Source organism: Vitis vinifera, chromosome 4 (assembly GCF_030704535.1).
Source record: "Vitis vinifera cultivar Pinot Noir 40024 chromosome 4, ASM3070453v1".
NCBI lineage: Eukaryota > Viridiplantae > Streptophyta > Magnoliopsida > Vitales > Vitaceae > Vitis > Vitis vinifera.
This window is the reverse complement of record NC_081808.1, coordinates 19,607,569-19,620,238: the sequence shown is the minus strand read 5'-3', so window position 1 is coordinate 19,620,238 and position 12,670 is coordinate 19,607,569. Positions and strand designations below refer to the sequence as shown.

The 12,670-nt window shown below is 34.9% G+C and overlaps 1 protein-coding gene across 3 annotated transcripts; it reads right to left on the bottom strand.

Moving 5' to 3' along the window:
- Window positions 1-1,310: 1,310 nt before the first annotated feature.
- LOC100249598 (uncharacterized) lies at window positions 1,311-12,403 on the bottom strand. Of its 3 annotated transcripts, none has more exons than XR_009465545.1 (3): window positions 12,156-12,403; window positions 3,936-4,300; window positions 1,311-1,554 (listed from the first exon to the last, which is right to left on the bottom strand). XR_009465545.1 is itself a non-coding variant. In XM_010650854.3 (2 exons), the coding sequence occupies exons 1-2, from the start codon at window positions 12,263-12,265 to the stop codon at window positions 4,096-4,098; spliced, it is 315 nt and encodes a 104-aa protein (XP_010649156.1). In that variant the 5' UTR covers window positions 12,266-12,403; the 3' UTR covers window positions 3,724-4,095. The 3 variants fall into 3 exon arrangements, 1 of the variants encoding a protein (XP_010649156.1); XR_009465544.1 differs by having other exon boundaries at window positions 1,311-1,543; XM_010650854.3 differs by lacking the exon at window positions 1,311-1,554 and having other exon boundaries at window positions 3,724-4,300.
- Window positions 12,404-12,670: the final 267 nt, after the last annotated feature.

Here is a 12,670-nt window from a genome sequence, read left to right as displayed (position 1 = left end):
GTATAGTAGGAAGGAGAGATGATTGTGTCAACGTCGGAGAGAAGAATGTGGGGGCGCTCGGAGCATCATCATTTTAGCAGGGCATAAGTAGTAGACCCTCAATGATTGCTCACGCGCTGTTTGGAAAAACGTGGCCTCAATCAATACCAAGACATTTCCAGGCCAAATCATACCATCCAAACTTTGACCACACTGCCTGGATTATTTGGTGGCCCTCTTTTGGATGATCATATTTACGCAAAATTACATATTTTGGTGTCTTGTCATGCCATAACAGCCAAGCCAAGGGAAATTTCATTTTCTTCTTCCTTTTCTTTTTGATAAGTGGCATGGCTGGTTATGGATTCCAATAATCAGATCGATCGGGCTCAGGTCAAGGTCAAACTAATAGGACAGTGAAATGGATCAACCATCAGTCTTAAGAAGCTATTGGGGGAAGAAGCATCTGAGATACCGAATGGATCCCTTTCCCAACTAATCATCCAGGCAACATAGGCCTACAAAAGTTAAGTGAAGCAGCTGGTCAAAAAGTAAAGGCACGAGAATGGCCAGCCCCCCTAGGACTTATATAAATGGAACTTGTGCCCCCCACTCATACTTGTAACTTTGTGCCTTTAGTACTTCTCAGGAACAGAAGGTTTTCAGCATGAAAATGAGATGAACCTAGCCTTTTAGCTTGGGATGGGAAAAACTTATTAGGTTCACTGACTTTTACTTTCGGCTATGAGGCATTGAGCCTGCGGTCCCCCATCAAAGAGTTAAAAGAGTGCGAGAAGCCAACATCAGGGTCAGTTCCTAATAATACTTTTAATCGGTATTAGTTCAACACTAAGGCTCCCCATGATGGCATTAGGCTAATGTAACCCAAAAGAGAGAAAAGAAATAAACTTAATTTAAACTTAGTGGTAGAGTATTCATTGGCCGAGAATTTCGGCCTTTTGAACAATTGTAACTGAGCATTTGCCTTGTCTTATCAACAAAAAGGTGCCTATTAATCATGTGACAACTAAACCCAAGTGTTTTAGAGTCGATGGACTGGATTAAAGAGCTGAATTGCTATTAAAGCATCATCTTCGGATAAATCTTCTATCACATCAAAAACTCGATGAGAGAGAAAAGGAAAGAAGGTGGCTTCCGTGTATAGAGCACCAGGCATTACATAAGATGTTCCCTTTGGAACCTACAAGAATCACTTTTCCTTTTCCTTTTCCTTTTGGATAAAAGGTGTATAATCTTGATCAATATAAAGCTAATTGGCTACAGACCCCTAGCAGGCAAGTATCATAATAGAAAAGGCTTGATGGAGTACATTTCCTACCAAAATTGAATTCATAGCTTCATTGAAAGAAACAGTTCTTTTGGTGTGTTTGGAAACAAACCTTACGGGAAGAATGACTTCTCAAAGGGCAACAGATTAACTTGATACAACTTCTCTGGTATGTTTTTCAAAGCTCAGTCAGGACACAACTGTAACTTCATTTGAATACTGCCTTTTCATTTCAGATAACATCTTTACACTAACCAGGGAAGAGGAAGTTGGTACCTGCACAGAAGCTATGAAAATTCAATATGAAAAGTTCAATCGTAACCCACTATTTTTTGAAGTTGCTTCCAAGCTCACTCTTCTTAATGAAATTATTCTAATGGTTACGTCCACATTTATACCAATAAACAAATCTGATATTGAAATTCTTTTGAATTAGCACTGGAAGCTAAAAGTAAAATATTAAGGCATTTCACATATTCCCAAAGCATTCCACTGCACATAATAACATATCTAGAAGAAAATTTTGACCCATGTCTTGACTGCTTAATGTCAAACTGAGCTTCACGCCACTGGCACATTTCAAAAAGGTGTTTCCTAATGCCACCACCTTTAAAATAACATTATAATGCACCACGCCAGTACGTAGAGGCTGAATGGATCATAAACAGCTGATGAGCCAAATGGCATACCACATATTTAAACTGATCTAGTCACTGATAGTAACTGCATTTTTTACACAACCTTAGTTGCCTCCAATTTAATTTGAAATCTATGCAATCACTTTGAAGATTTGAAAAGGAGAGAAGAGTTGGAAACCATATCCTTTTGTAAAAGACATGGCTAGGAAAAGCAACATGGAATCATCCATACTATCTACTCAATCTCGTATCTAACTAACCAACATATGCTTTGCACTATAAAAACAGTGTAATACAGCAATCATTTATGGGTATCGTTTATGCACTATACTCATCTATGGTCCAACAAAAAGATGGGAAGCCCCCCCGCATTCCTTTGAAGGCATGTTTTGAAGGGCCCGGTACTCATTAAATAAAAGCAATCATGTCTCCTGTATGCCACCCATTACCCTCAGTTTTTATTTTATTTTGTTATTTTTATCGTCTCCTGCTGATGATAGTACCTTGAGCTATCTCTGAGGGGAACACAGCCAAATGGTCCCAGGGGGGGACCACTACAGAAAAGGTGCTTATAGAATGCAAACAGCTTAAACAGGCAATGAATGCAATGACACTGCACTTGTTGAACTTGACAATATCTATAAATTCTATCTAGTTCTTTGTCTTTTAAACAAACAAGGAAAAAGAATGTGTCCTTTGTTTTTAAAAAATAAAAGAAAGGCAAAATAATTTGAAACAAATAATTTCTTAGCCTTAAACTCAATCAATAATCACAAGATAAATATTGATTTCAAGAAATACTGCATGCAAAAAGGTGTCATCATCATATTTGCCGTAGCCTATCCCATTTATTAAACAACAAAACAGGTTTGTATCACAACTCTGGCTTAGAAGAGATCAGTGAGCAAGAAAATTCCAAATGTAGCACAAAAGGTTAACAATTTCAGATTTTTGAGCCTATTAAAATCAAATGAAGCCAATCCAGAGTGTCTATAGTTTTATATTTTACTCCTACTTTTCAGGAGTGAATAAAGAACATCTAGAATTATGATATCTATATACTATAGAAGGGATGCAATCCTCCTACTTTTTATTGCAGTTTGAATACCCGTTCTCTCTCTCTCTCTCTTCCATATTATCCTTAGAATCCTTACACAATTGAAGAGTCTTTCTAAACTGTCTCATGAGTTATAATTTCACTCCAAAATCCTTGCAACTGGGTAGCTGCTTGAGCAAGCCTCATGCATGCATCCATCTAGTCTGTAAGTGAGATTCTCCCTACAATTAAATTGTTTCCCGACAAATAGGCAGATTTAAAGCCAGCACATACACTTAAACTATTGAACAGTTTATATACTAAAATGGCTATGGTGTTATCTTTTAAAGATTTCTCATTTGCTGTTTACATGCTTATATGGAACATGTACAATGAGTAGTGGATACTCATTGATATTGAAGTAAGAGATTACTTGTCAAACTAACTAGACCGTTAAGGTCCATGAGTAATTCTCTTCTAATTAAGATACCTTAAGTGTATTATTTCACAATGAGCTTAAGATAATAACTTCCCTAGAAAACATGCTGAGTTTGTATGGGTGAGACACTACAATCAATGTCCCAGAACAGAAAAAAGTGAACCCCAAAAAATGGAAAAAAACCAAAAAAGGCATCAGAAACCTACCTTACCAGTCAAATTCTGCCTATTTAGCAGTATGATTCTACAGGTTTAACTTGTTTTAATTTTGTTTTTTTCTTTGTTATGAAGTCTTTAGATTTTTGTCTTTAATTTGCTGGCCAGTACTGCCTGTTCTGTCTCAATACTGAAATGACAAGCATCTACTAACTTAATCTAAAGCATACTTCAATATACAATTCCTTGGACTGAATAAAATGTACAAGCCAATGGGAAATTTATGAATTAGCAAACCTCTAACCTCATTCAACTGTGACCTATTTACACATAAAAGAGATTGTCCAGAAAATTCTCATGGCTATCGTGTATGGCTATGAGGGAGGAATAGGGACCATACCATCTATTTCAGGAGGATGGTGAGAATTCTTGTTGATCAAGATCAGTACTCCAAGCATATAAAGTTTAAATAAAATCCACATGTATCAGAACTTAGAAGTGAGCAACAGAACAAATTGACCAAGCTATTGTGCTACCTTTACACCACTGGCTATAGATGTTCACATGGACAAAGGTAACAACAATCTTCTTTCTTTCTTCCTTGCAAATGCCTTCTTAGAAGCTCTTAGTCGAATAAGAAGAAGAATAACAAGGCAGACGGTGATGGAAGAAAGATGGAAATATCTGAAGTAAAAGGTCATACAGGATGATACAAGAAGCACACTAAAGAATAAGGCCCACAAGATAGCCACAGCAACATCAGCCCTGCATGAAGTTAATAGAATTCAAAAAATTCAGTGCCATAAATAGCATAAAACGCTCTTCAAATGCTCTCATGTAACTTAGATCTCTTCAATGTTCTTCGGGCACTAATGAGAGGATGGTTATAGACCAGTGATGATACAGATGATATTAACTGTTTGAATGAGACATTACAAATTCCATAAAATGGTAAGAGGAAGACTCAATGAAAAAGTGAATCCAATAGAAGAGGACAAAGCAGAAGGCATGTAAACCTAAGAGCATCTTCTCATTAGAGAAACATCCATGCAGCTAAAAATAAACATTCAAGAGAGTTTTGTAAACCTCCAAATCCATCACAAATTAGCATGAAAAGAAAGAAAGGGCATATAAATCCATTACAAATAGCAATAATGAATGTCAATATGTTCCCCCTAAATACATTTTCTTTTAAATGAAAATGGCTGCAATGCATGCAGCACGAGACATGTAGTAAGACACTCCCCCTTAAATCTCCTACCATGTTACAAATAGAGTCAATAACTTATTTTAGAAGAGCATTGGCAAATATGTTAGTAGGTTGGTTCTTCGATGATGCAAATGGAGTAATAATTTCCTTTGGGTCCACTTTTGAGCAAACAAAGTGAAAATCTACTTCCATGTGCTTTGCTTTTTCATGAAAAATAGAATTGCTAGCAATATAAATGATTGCTTGATTGTCATAGTAGAAAGATGTATCAGGTACTGGTATGCCATTTTCTTGCAAAAAGCTTTTCAACCAAGTCAAATCACGTACTGTATTTTTCATTGCCCGATACCCTACCTATGCACTAGAACAAGCACCAATGGATTGTTTCTTGCTTCTCTGGGTTATGAGATTACCTCATATATATATATATCCTGCCCAATCAGAATTAGAATATCCTTCAATAAGAAATGTTCTAAGGATTGATAAAGAAGACCATGAACAAGAGTTCCCTTGAGATGTTTCAAAATTCATATCATTGCATTCAAGTGAGAAACCCAAAATTGGTTGTGAGACTGGCTGAGTGATGGTCAAGTAAACCAGCTTTTCGACCGATGTCCTATACGATCCAAGATCATCTGCTAACTCACCATCATTTATCAATTTTTAATTTGTTATCATAGGCATAACAACAAGTTTAGTGCCAAGATGGAATTGCCATGAAACAAATTATTAGCAGATTAATAGATCACTTCAGAATGGCATATACATCACACATCCTGGATCAAGTAAAGACCCTGGAAACATATTAAGTCATTGACATTTATCGGAGAATCGATAGTTCATCTCATCTCCCTTTTGGGTGAACTATCCTCTGCCATCACTCCTTTTTCTTTTCACTGCCAGTCTCAGTCCCAACCGATTTAATATTTGTACCTGTTATTGTTATAAAGATATTTTATAAAAAATGTATTTCCTTTGAGAGACAAATACCTTTATTTGATCATGCAACTTCAATACCTAGAAACTAACAAAGCTTACCAACATCTTTAGTGTGAAAGCTGGTATGTGGTCATGAATCAAAGTCTCAATACCCTCTACATATACTATCAAGACTAAACTACCATGATGATCAGTCCTTCTGAAACATATTGATTAATTAGCTTTGATTCAAACCTACATGGTTGAACAGTGAACACTATGTCATTGAAGTTGCTATGAAGGAAGAGTGGAAGACGTTCTTGACATCAAGTTGATGAGGAACCAGTCTAGATTTGCAGCAATACATATAATTATTATTACAATTTTTTTACTAGCCATAGGTGAAAAAGATGCAAGTGACCAAAAAGAAAATAAATAAATAAAAATATAATAGAATTGGATTTGAGGGAGGAACAACCTAACTTAGTGTTTCTCAGAGTGGTGCTCTCTCAATATCTACTACCTCTCATCTAAGGCATCATTGGTGTCCCACCCTCACACTGACAATTCCTCTTCTGTTTTATCCTCTCTCCATCTCCATCTCTTCCACTTCTCTTATTCTCCCTTTCTCTCTTTCCCATGCCACAAAAATCTTGCTCAATTTCTCTATGCACTTCATCTTATTTTTTTTTTTTTTAATTTGAGAGACCACCCCACCAACTCAACTCTCCACTCCTCTTTTTGCCTTTTGCACTAGGTTTTATTTTATTTTTATTTATCTATTTCAGTTTGAAACAGTCCACTCTTCTCAACTCTTCATTCCTCTTCTTTGCCTTCCTTTTTTTTTCTTCCATATATCAATTTGAAATAGGCCACTTTTCTAGCCTCCCATGGAATCACTTTTTATTTTTTTATTTTTTTCACATTTAAATTTAAAATTCTAGTAATGCTCTTCTACGCCACACTCACCTTTTTTTAATGTAAAATTTTATATATTTGTTTATTTATTTTTTATTTATTTACTTATTTAATTATGTAGAGAAAATTTTATGCAATCTAATTATTTACGATTTTTCAAGTAGCAAAAAATTTAGAATTCAATTGTTATTATTATTATTATTTTTGTCCAATATGAATCAATATGATTTGAAGGGTTTGAGAAGAGATTTTATATGAAAATATGCTATAGAAACTTTTATGGTAAAGACCCAACAACACCCAACAATTAGAATATCAACTAACTTGTGTACATGTTCTCATATGTGATTCCACTATAAAGAGTACATTTCCTCTCCCATTACCGTCTTCCAGTAGATGAGAAAGAGACTCACTTTAAGACTTAGAAAGAGTAATAGACGAGAAAAAGGCAGAGAAGGCTCTAAAAGAGATGGACAAGTGATCATAAGAGACAAAGTTAGAAATAGGATGTTTAGTAAAAGTGGTGTATCTTTACAAACAACAAGATAAGAAGGATTTGAGACAAGAGTGGATGGCTAGGTATCAAGGAGGGATGGTGGCTTTAGAATGATCATGCTCTAATACCATGTTTAAAAGAAGAGAATTTATTTCATATGTTCTATATATTTTGAATGAGAAGATTACAAGTATTGTTATAAGCCTATAATAGTACAAAAAAAGAGAAGTAAATCAAAATATTCTTACAATTTCCCTTACAAGCTCAATAGAAACAATAGGAAAATGCCTATCAAAAATGGTTTTTATGCCTTTATGTTGGAAGCACATTATGCATATTTGTAAGGTGATGGACCCCTTCTTCAAGTTCCTTGACTTATTGATAATGAAATAAAACAAGCTATAGGGTACACACATTAAGCCATAGAAAAATGCAAAAAGAACATCAAAAAGCCCTTTCATGAGAATAAAGATAAGTATAAAGAATTTTTTGTATCATTGACAAAAGATGGAAATGTTTAACTCCACTATCCTTTTCATGCTCACTTCCTAACTCAATTTTTATTTTTTTAAAAAAATTTTAATGGCAATCCTTGTTTGAAGTTTGATGAAGAAGTGACATCATGATGGAGACAAGTGGCAGCCACCTGTAGAAGTTTATCAAAGGCACAAAAGAGCGGGCTCCAAGGCCCAAGTTTTAATTTGGCACTCTCTAGATGATAATGGGCTTAGTTGAGATCTTATATAATTCAATATGGGTTCAGCCTAGAAAGTACTTTCCATAAATCAAATTATGGGGGCCTAGTCAATGGTCATAAGTTACCATTTTCAGTCATTAATATTATCATTTTCCAAGAGTCTTTACTGTGGTGTAGTAGTCAGCCCAAGTTTTTGTTATTTTCAATTTGTATTACTACTATGTGACTAGTTCCAAGGAGTTATAAATCCCTAGAAAACTTCTATATAGTAGTTGATCAGTCTTTTGAAAAAAATCAATGAATGAATGATAAAATTTCCAGCAGCCACTATTTTCTTTGTGTGATACAAAGAGTACTTGAATGTGAAGCCTAAAAGTTTCCAAGAGTAATTCCTAGTGTTCTTTCAATTACACCACTATTCTCTTTGCATTTTATTTTCTGTCCTGCATCACATCATGATTATATTTTTGCATAGATAGATTAGTTCTCAACACTAATGTGCAAGATAAGATAATCTGATAATTGTAAGCTTAAGAATGTAGACAGCCCCTTTGGTATTCCAATAGCCATTAAATCAAGGAAGAAACTAGGTCCAAATATAAAATGCTTATAAGAAAGTTACATTTGTACATTAGATATTAGATAACTTATTTTGTTTTTTATAAGATTAGATGTTACTTGCTAATCTACTGATTTTTTATTTACATTTAAAACATGATAGCTGAATGGTTGAAGCTATATGGAAACACAACCCTAATTTGCAATAATTAGCCATAAAGATTCTTAGCTTGCCTTGCAATCATCGGGGTTTCAACATAATTAGAATGAGTGTGAGCATGTAAGTCTATACTCTATTAATTATAATATATCAATTATATCAGTTAAGTTGCCATATGACATGCACTAATATTTATTAATGAATGCATACAAATTCATAACAAGAAAAGGAACAAACTAGAGTATAAACAACTAAATGTATCGGTGTTTGCCAAATAAAACCAAGTTCTAAATGCAATGTCATTGATCGCATTTCGTTGGTAAATATTGATAATAGTAATGGTTGGTTGGTTAGTGGAATAAACAGATGAAGACACCTCCATGGATGTAGAAAATCTTTCTCTCTCTCTCTCTCTCTCTCTCTCTCTCTCTCTCTTTCTTTATATATATATATATATATTGATGGATTGACATGGGGTGCAATAGCAAGTGCAACAAGTGTTGGAAAAAGGAGGTACCATGGCTCAAACGTCACAACTAGATTTTGAAAAGGAGGAGACTAATTTTGAGGACACTAAAGATAATGATAATAAGGTGGAGGGTTATCAATCTAGTATTGATGGAAATGGATAATGATAATAAGATGGGGGGTTATCTCATATTGATGGAAATTGTGATAATTTGAATTTCATTGATGACTATGATAATAGCTTCTCTAGGACTTCCATTTTTTTTAATTTTTTTTTCTCTTGATTTTCGGACATTTGGAAAATTATAATTTGGCCAAGATAAATTTCTTTAAATAATATGATGCTTCTTATGATGTGGGGATGATATTTAATATTTTGAATAATTATTACTATTTTGTTAATTTTATAAGACACCATGAGGGATGAAAAATTAATAGTTGATTGTTGAAAATAATGTCTACATTGTTCAAGTACGGGAATAGGTAAATGTATGAATACTTTTATCGTCTTGCTACACTAAGGCAAGTGCCTTATTTTTTTCTTTTCCTTGTTCTGGTTGAAGGAAATTGTGTTGTTTTTCACCTTTCTTTGCAAGCAATTTAACAACATTACTCTTTCCTTTTCTTTTATAAGCAAATTATAAGTAATAAGTCACAAAAAAAGAATGGGGCATAACACCACGGCACAAGATTTGAAGAATGTACTTTCAAAAAATAAAAAAATAAAAATGCTTCAAGCAGCCTCAAAACAGCCCCAACCCCTACCCACACTATCAATAAAAATCAAAATAAATCTTAACACCCTTTTCCTTTCTTTTTACTATGCAACAACACCAAACATTCTCGAACAAGAAGAACAAGAATGACCATGAGCCTTTAATCCATTCAGGGTGGATGAAGATGTGACTTCCTTATTCCTCACTTGGCTTGCATAGGCATAACTAATTAACAAGAATCTACCCCTCCTCATGAGTTGGTCAACAATGACAATCTTCCCTCATGTCGCTTCCCAAGCAACGAAGCACACTTTGGATGGAGCACTTGAACCCCATATCTCTTTAGCCGAAAAAAAGGACAAATAAATTTGACACCAAAGATTTGCAAAAAGACTTCACCAAAAAACAACTTTCTTAGGCAACCTCCACCACAAATTGCAACATAATGGATAAGGTGTAAAAATGACGCCATCACTTCAATTCCCAATTATGAGAATGCCTTGAGAAATTTTGGGTGCCAATGGGACCAACCTCCCTCCTATTTCCAAAAATAGCCACCTAAGCATTTTTTTTAGCAACAATAACAAGCAAGCAAGGGAAAATATTCATTTAAAGTTGTTCCTTTGCATAAACATCCAACCAAAACTTAGCCCTCAATCCATTGCTCATGAAAAGACTAGTTCCTCACTTGAACTAAATCCCAAAGGTTTCCAAAACCCACCTCATATGCCTCTACCCTCACCTTAGAACACCAAACCCTTCCTCTTGACAAACTTGTCCATAGCAACTTTCCTCCATAAACTATCTCATGCATCAACCACCTCAAAATCTACATTTGGGGAAATGTTATCTTGTGATTGCCCAACATTCCCTTTCATAAATCATGGCTGGCCTTTACTGTTATTTTTTCAAATTCTTACAGATCTCTCGAAAATAGGACCTATCTGAAGTATATACAACCTCATATATGATTTACAAACATCTGTATGACTTTCCTTGGAAAACTGTTCTTATGTATATTTCCCTTTTCCCTTGATGGTATTATAGCTAGCCATATGGTCAGCAACTTGATTTGTTTCCCTATACATATGTTTACAGCTCAAATATTAACTTATCATACTTGCAAGATCTCCTTCACTAAGCCCCTTCCAAAGGTCTGTACCACCCCAATCAAAATTCCCCCTCCCATAGAAGAGTTTGTGGCTGAAAAGAAGCACTTGAGAAATCACACCATACTCAATTCCAGAAGCACTCTACCACTTCATCCATCCCAATTTAATTCTATGGTTCATTTCATTTTGATCCTCCCCTCAATCCAAGATGTTAAACTTCTGCCTATGTTATATTAAATCTTCCACAGTTCCAAACCAGAAAAGCAGGTTTTCATGGTTATTTACCACATAAAACCTTTATATTAACCTTTGTGAACACAAAGTCTAAAAGAAGTATGAGACCCCTAATAATTTTAATTATTTCTTCAAATATTGATGTTGTAGGATTGCAGTCAGTGAACCCTACCAAAAGATTGACCCTAAGATGAATCTTTAAAATTGTTTATCATAATCCATGGTTTAATTTGGTGCCAACCCTAGATTTCACAACACAAATTGTGTAGGAAACCAGTGTTTTGGAGGTTGAGGTTGAGCTTTTGTATAAAATTGTGCTAATACCTATTAGTGCTCACAAGAAAAGGTTACAACCCAAATGAAGGAACATAAGAAAAAAAAGGGAAGAATTTGCCAGTCTTCAACAGAAACTTTCGAGTTTGATGGTTCAAACATCTTGTTTGAACCACGAGGAGCAGTTTTGCAAATAAAACTCTTTGCTTTTCTGGATTTCAAATGAATCCTCTGCTGCAACAGATAAATAAGTCAAGAAAACATGAATTGTTTGGTAACCCTTCTTAAAAACAGTTCTATTATTTAGAACAAAATTAAAAAACATGTTTGACAAACTTTTGACATAAAATAATTTTTTTTTTCAAACTTGTTCTGAAAACAGGTTGGTTTAGAACAATTTTGAGGTGGTTTCAATTTTTTTTAGAGTAAGCAGTAATTGAAAAGATGGAAAATACTTTGAGAATTCTTGAATTAGCATGTAAGTATATGGTAACTTTATAAAGAATAAGCCAACAAAACTATTTATCTTATTCCAGTTCCTAAACAGAATTTTTTTTCCCTAGATAATCTAGAACTGTTTTTAACAACTATTCCCAAACAATGTTTCTAAGTTCCCAAACAGGCTTACATTCTTTAAATAAAATTGCTACTCATTGTCGCGAGGGTTTGTTTCAGCATGTACCATGTAAAAACTGCAAGCTAACCGCGCAGGGAGCAGCTACACTACCAGTTTCTCATCAATAAAACTAGAGAATTTCAAATTCAATAAACCTCACGCCAAAAAAGACTGAAAGGAAAAAAAATGCAGTTCAATCTCAAATAATATCAGAAAATTGAGAGTAGGGGAGAAGGAGAGTTACCGGGAAGTGATATGGGGTTTGGGAGAGAAGATAGCGAGAGCGGAGCACTTGTGCTGCGATCGGATCTGATAGTCTCTGAGTTGTTCCACCAGTTTAGAACGGGTTATCATTTCTCGGACCGGAGATTCTCTCCGACCTTTACACCTCGACCGAAATTCCCTCAAACTTTCCTACAAATTGCGTCTTTCTGAGGGTTCGGTTTCAGGGATCCAACCATACACCTCCAGACTGCAAACGTCAAACACTATTATTTAATATTTACTCCTTCTAACTGCCTTACTTTTTGAGATGTGGGCTGGGCCGGAGGCCCATGCCATGGTCTGCTTCGGCCCAAGAGGCTCGGATTAGCGGTCTTTCGTTAGGCTGTGTTTGGAAGAGGGCGTTTAAAAGATATGAATTCTGTTGCCTAGAGTCAGCAAATAAGGAAACAATTTTGAGGAATCCATAAAGTATTTTGAGTTAGTGCAGAGAATATTTTAATGCTTTAAAAAACCATTATTTTTCTAATGAAAAAA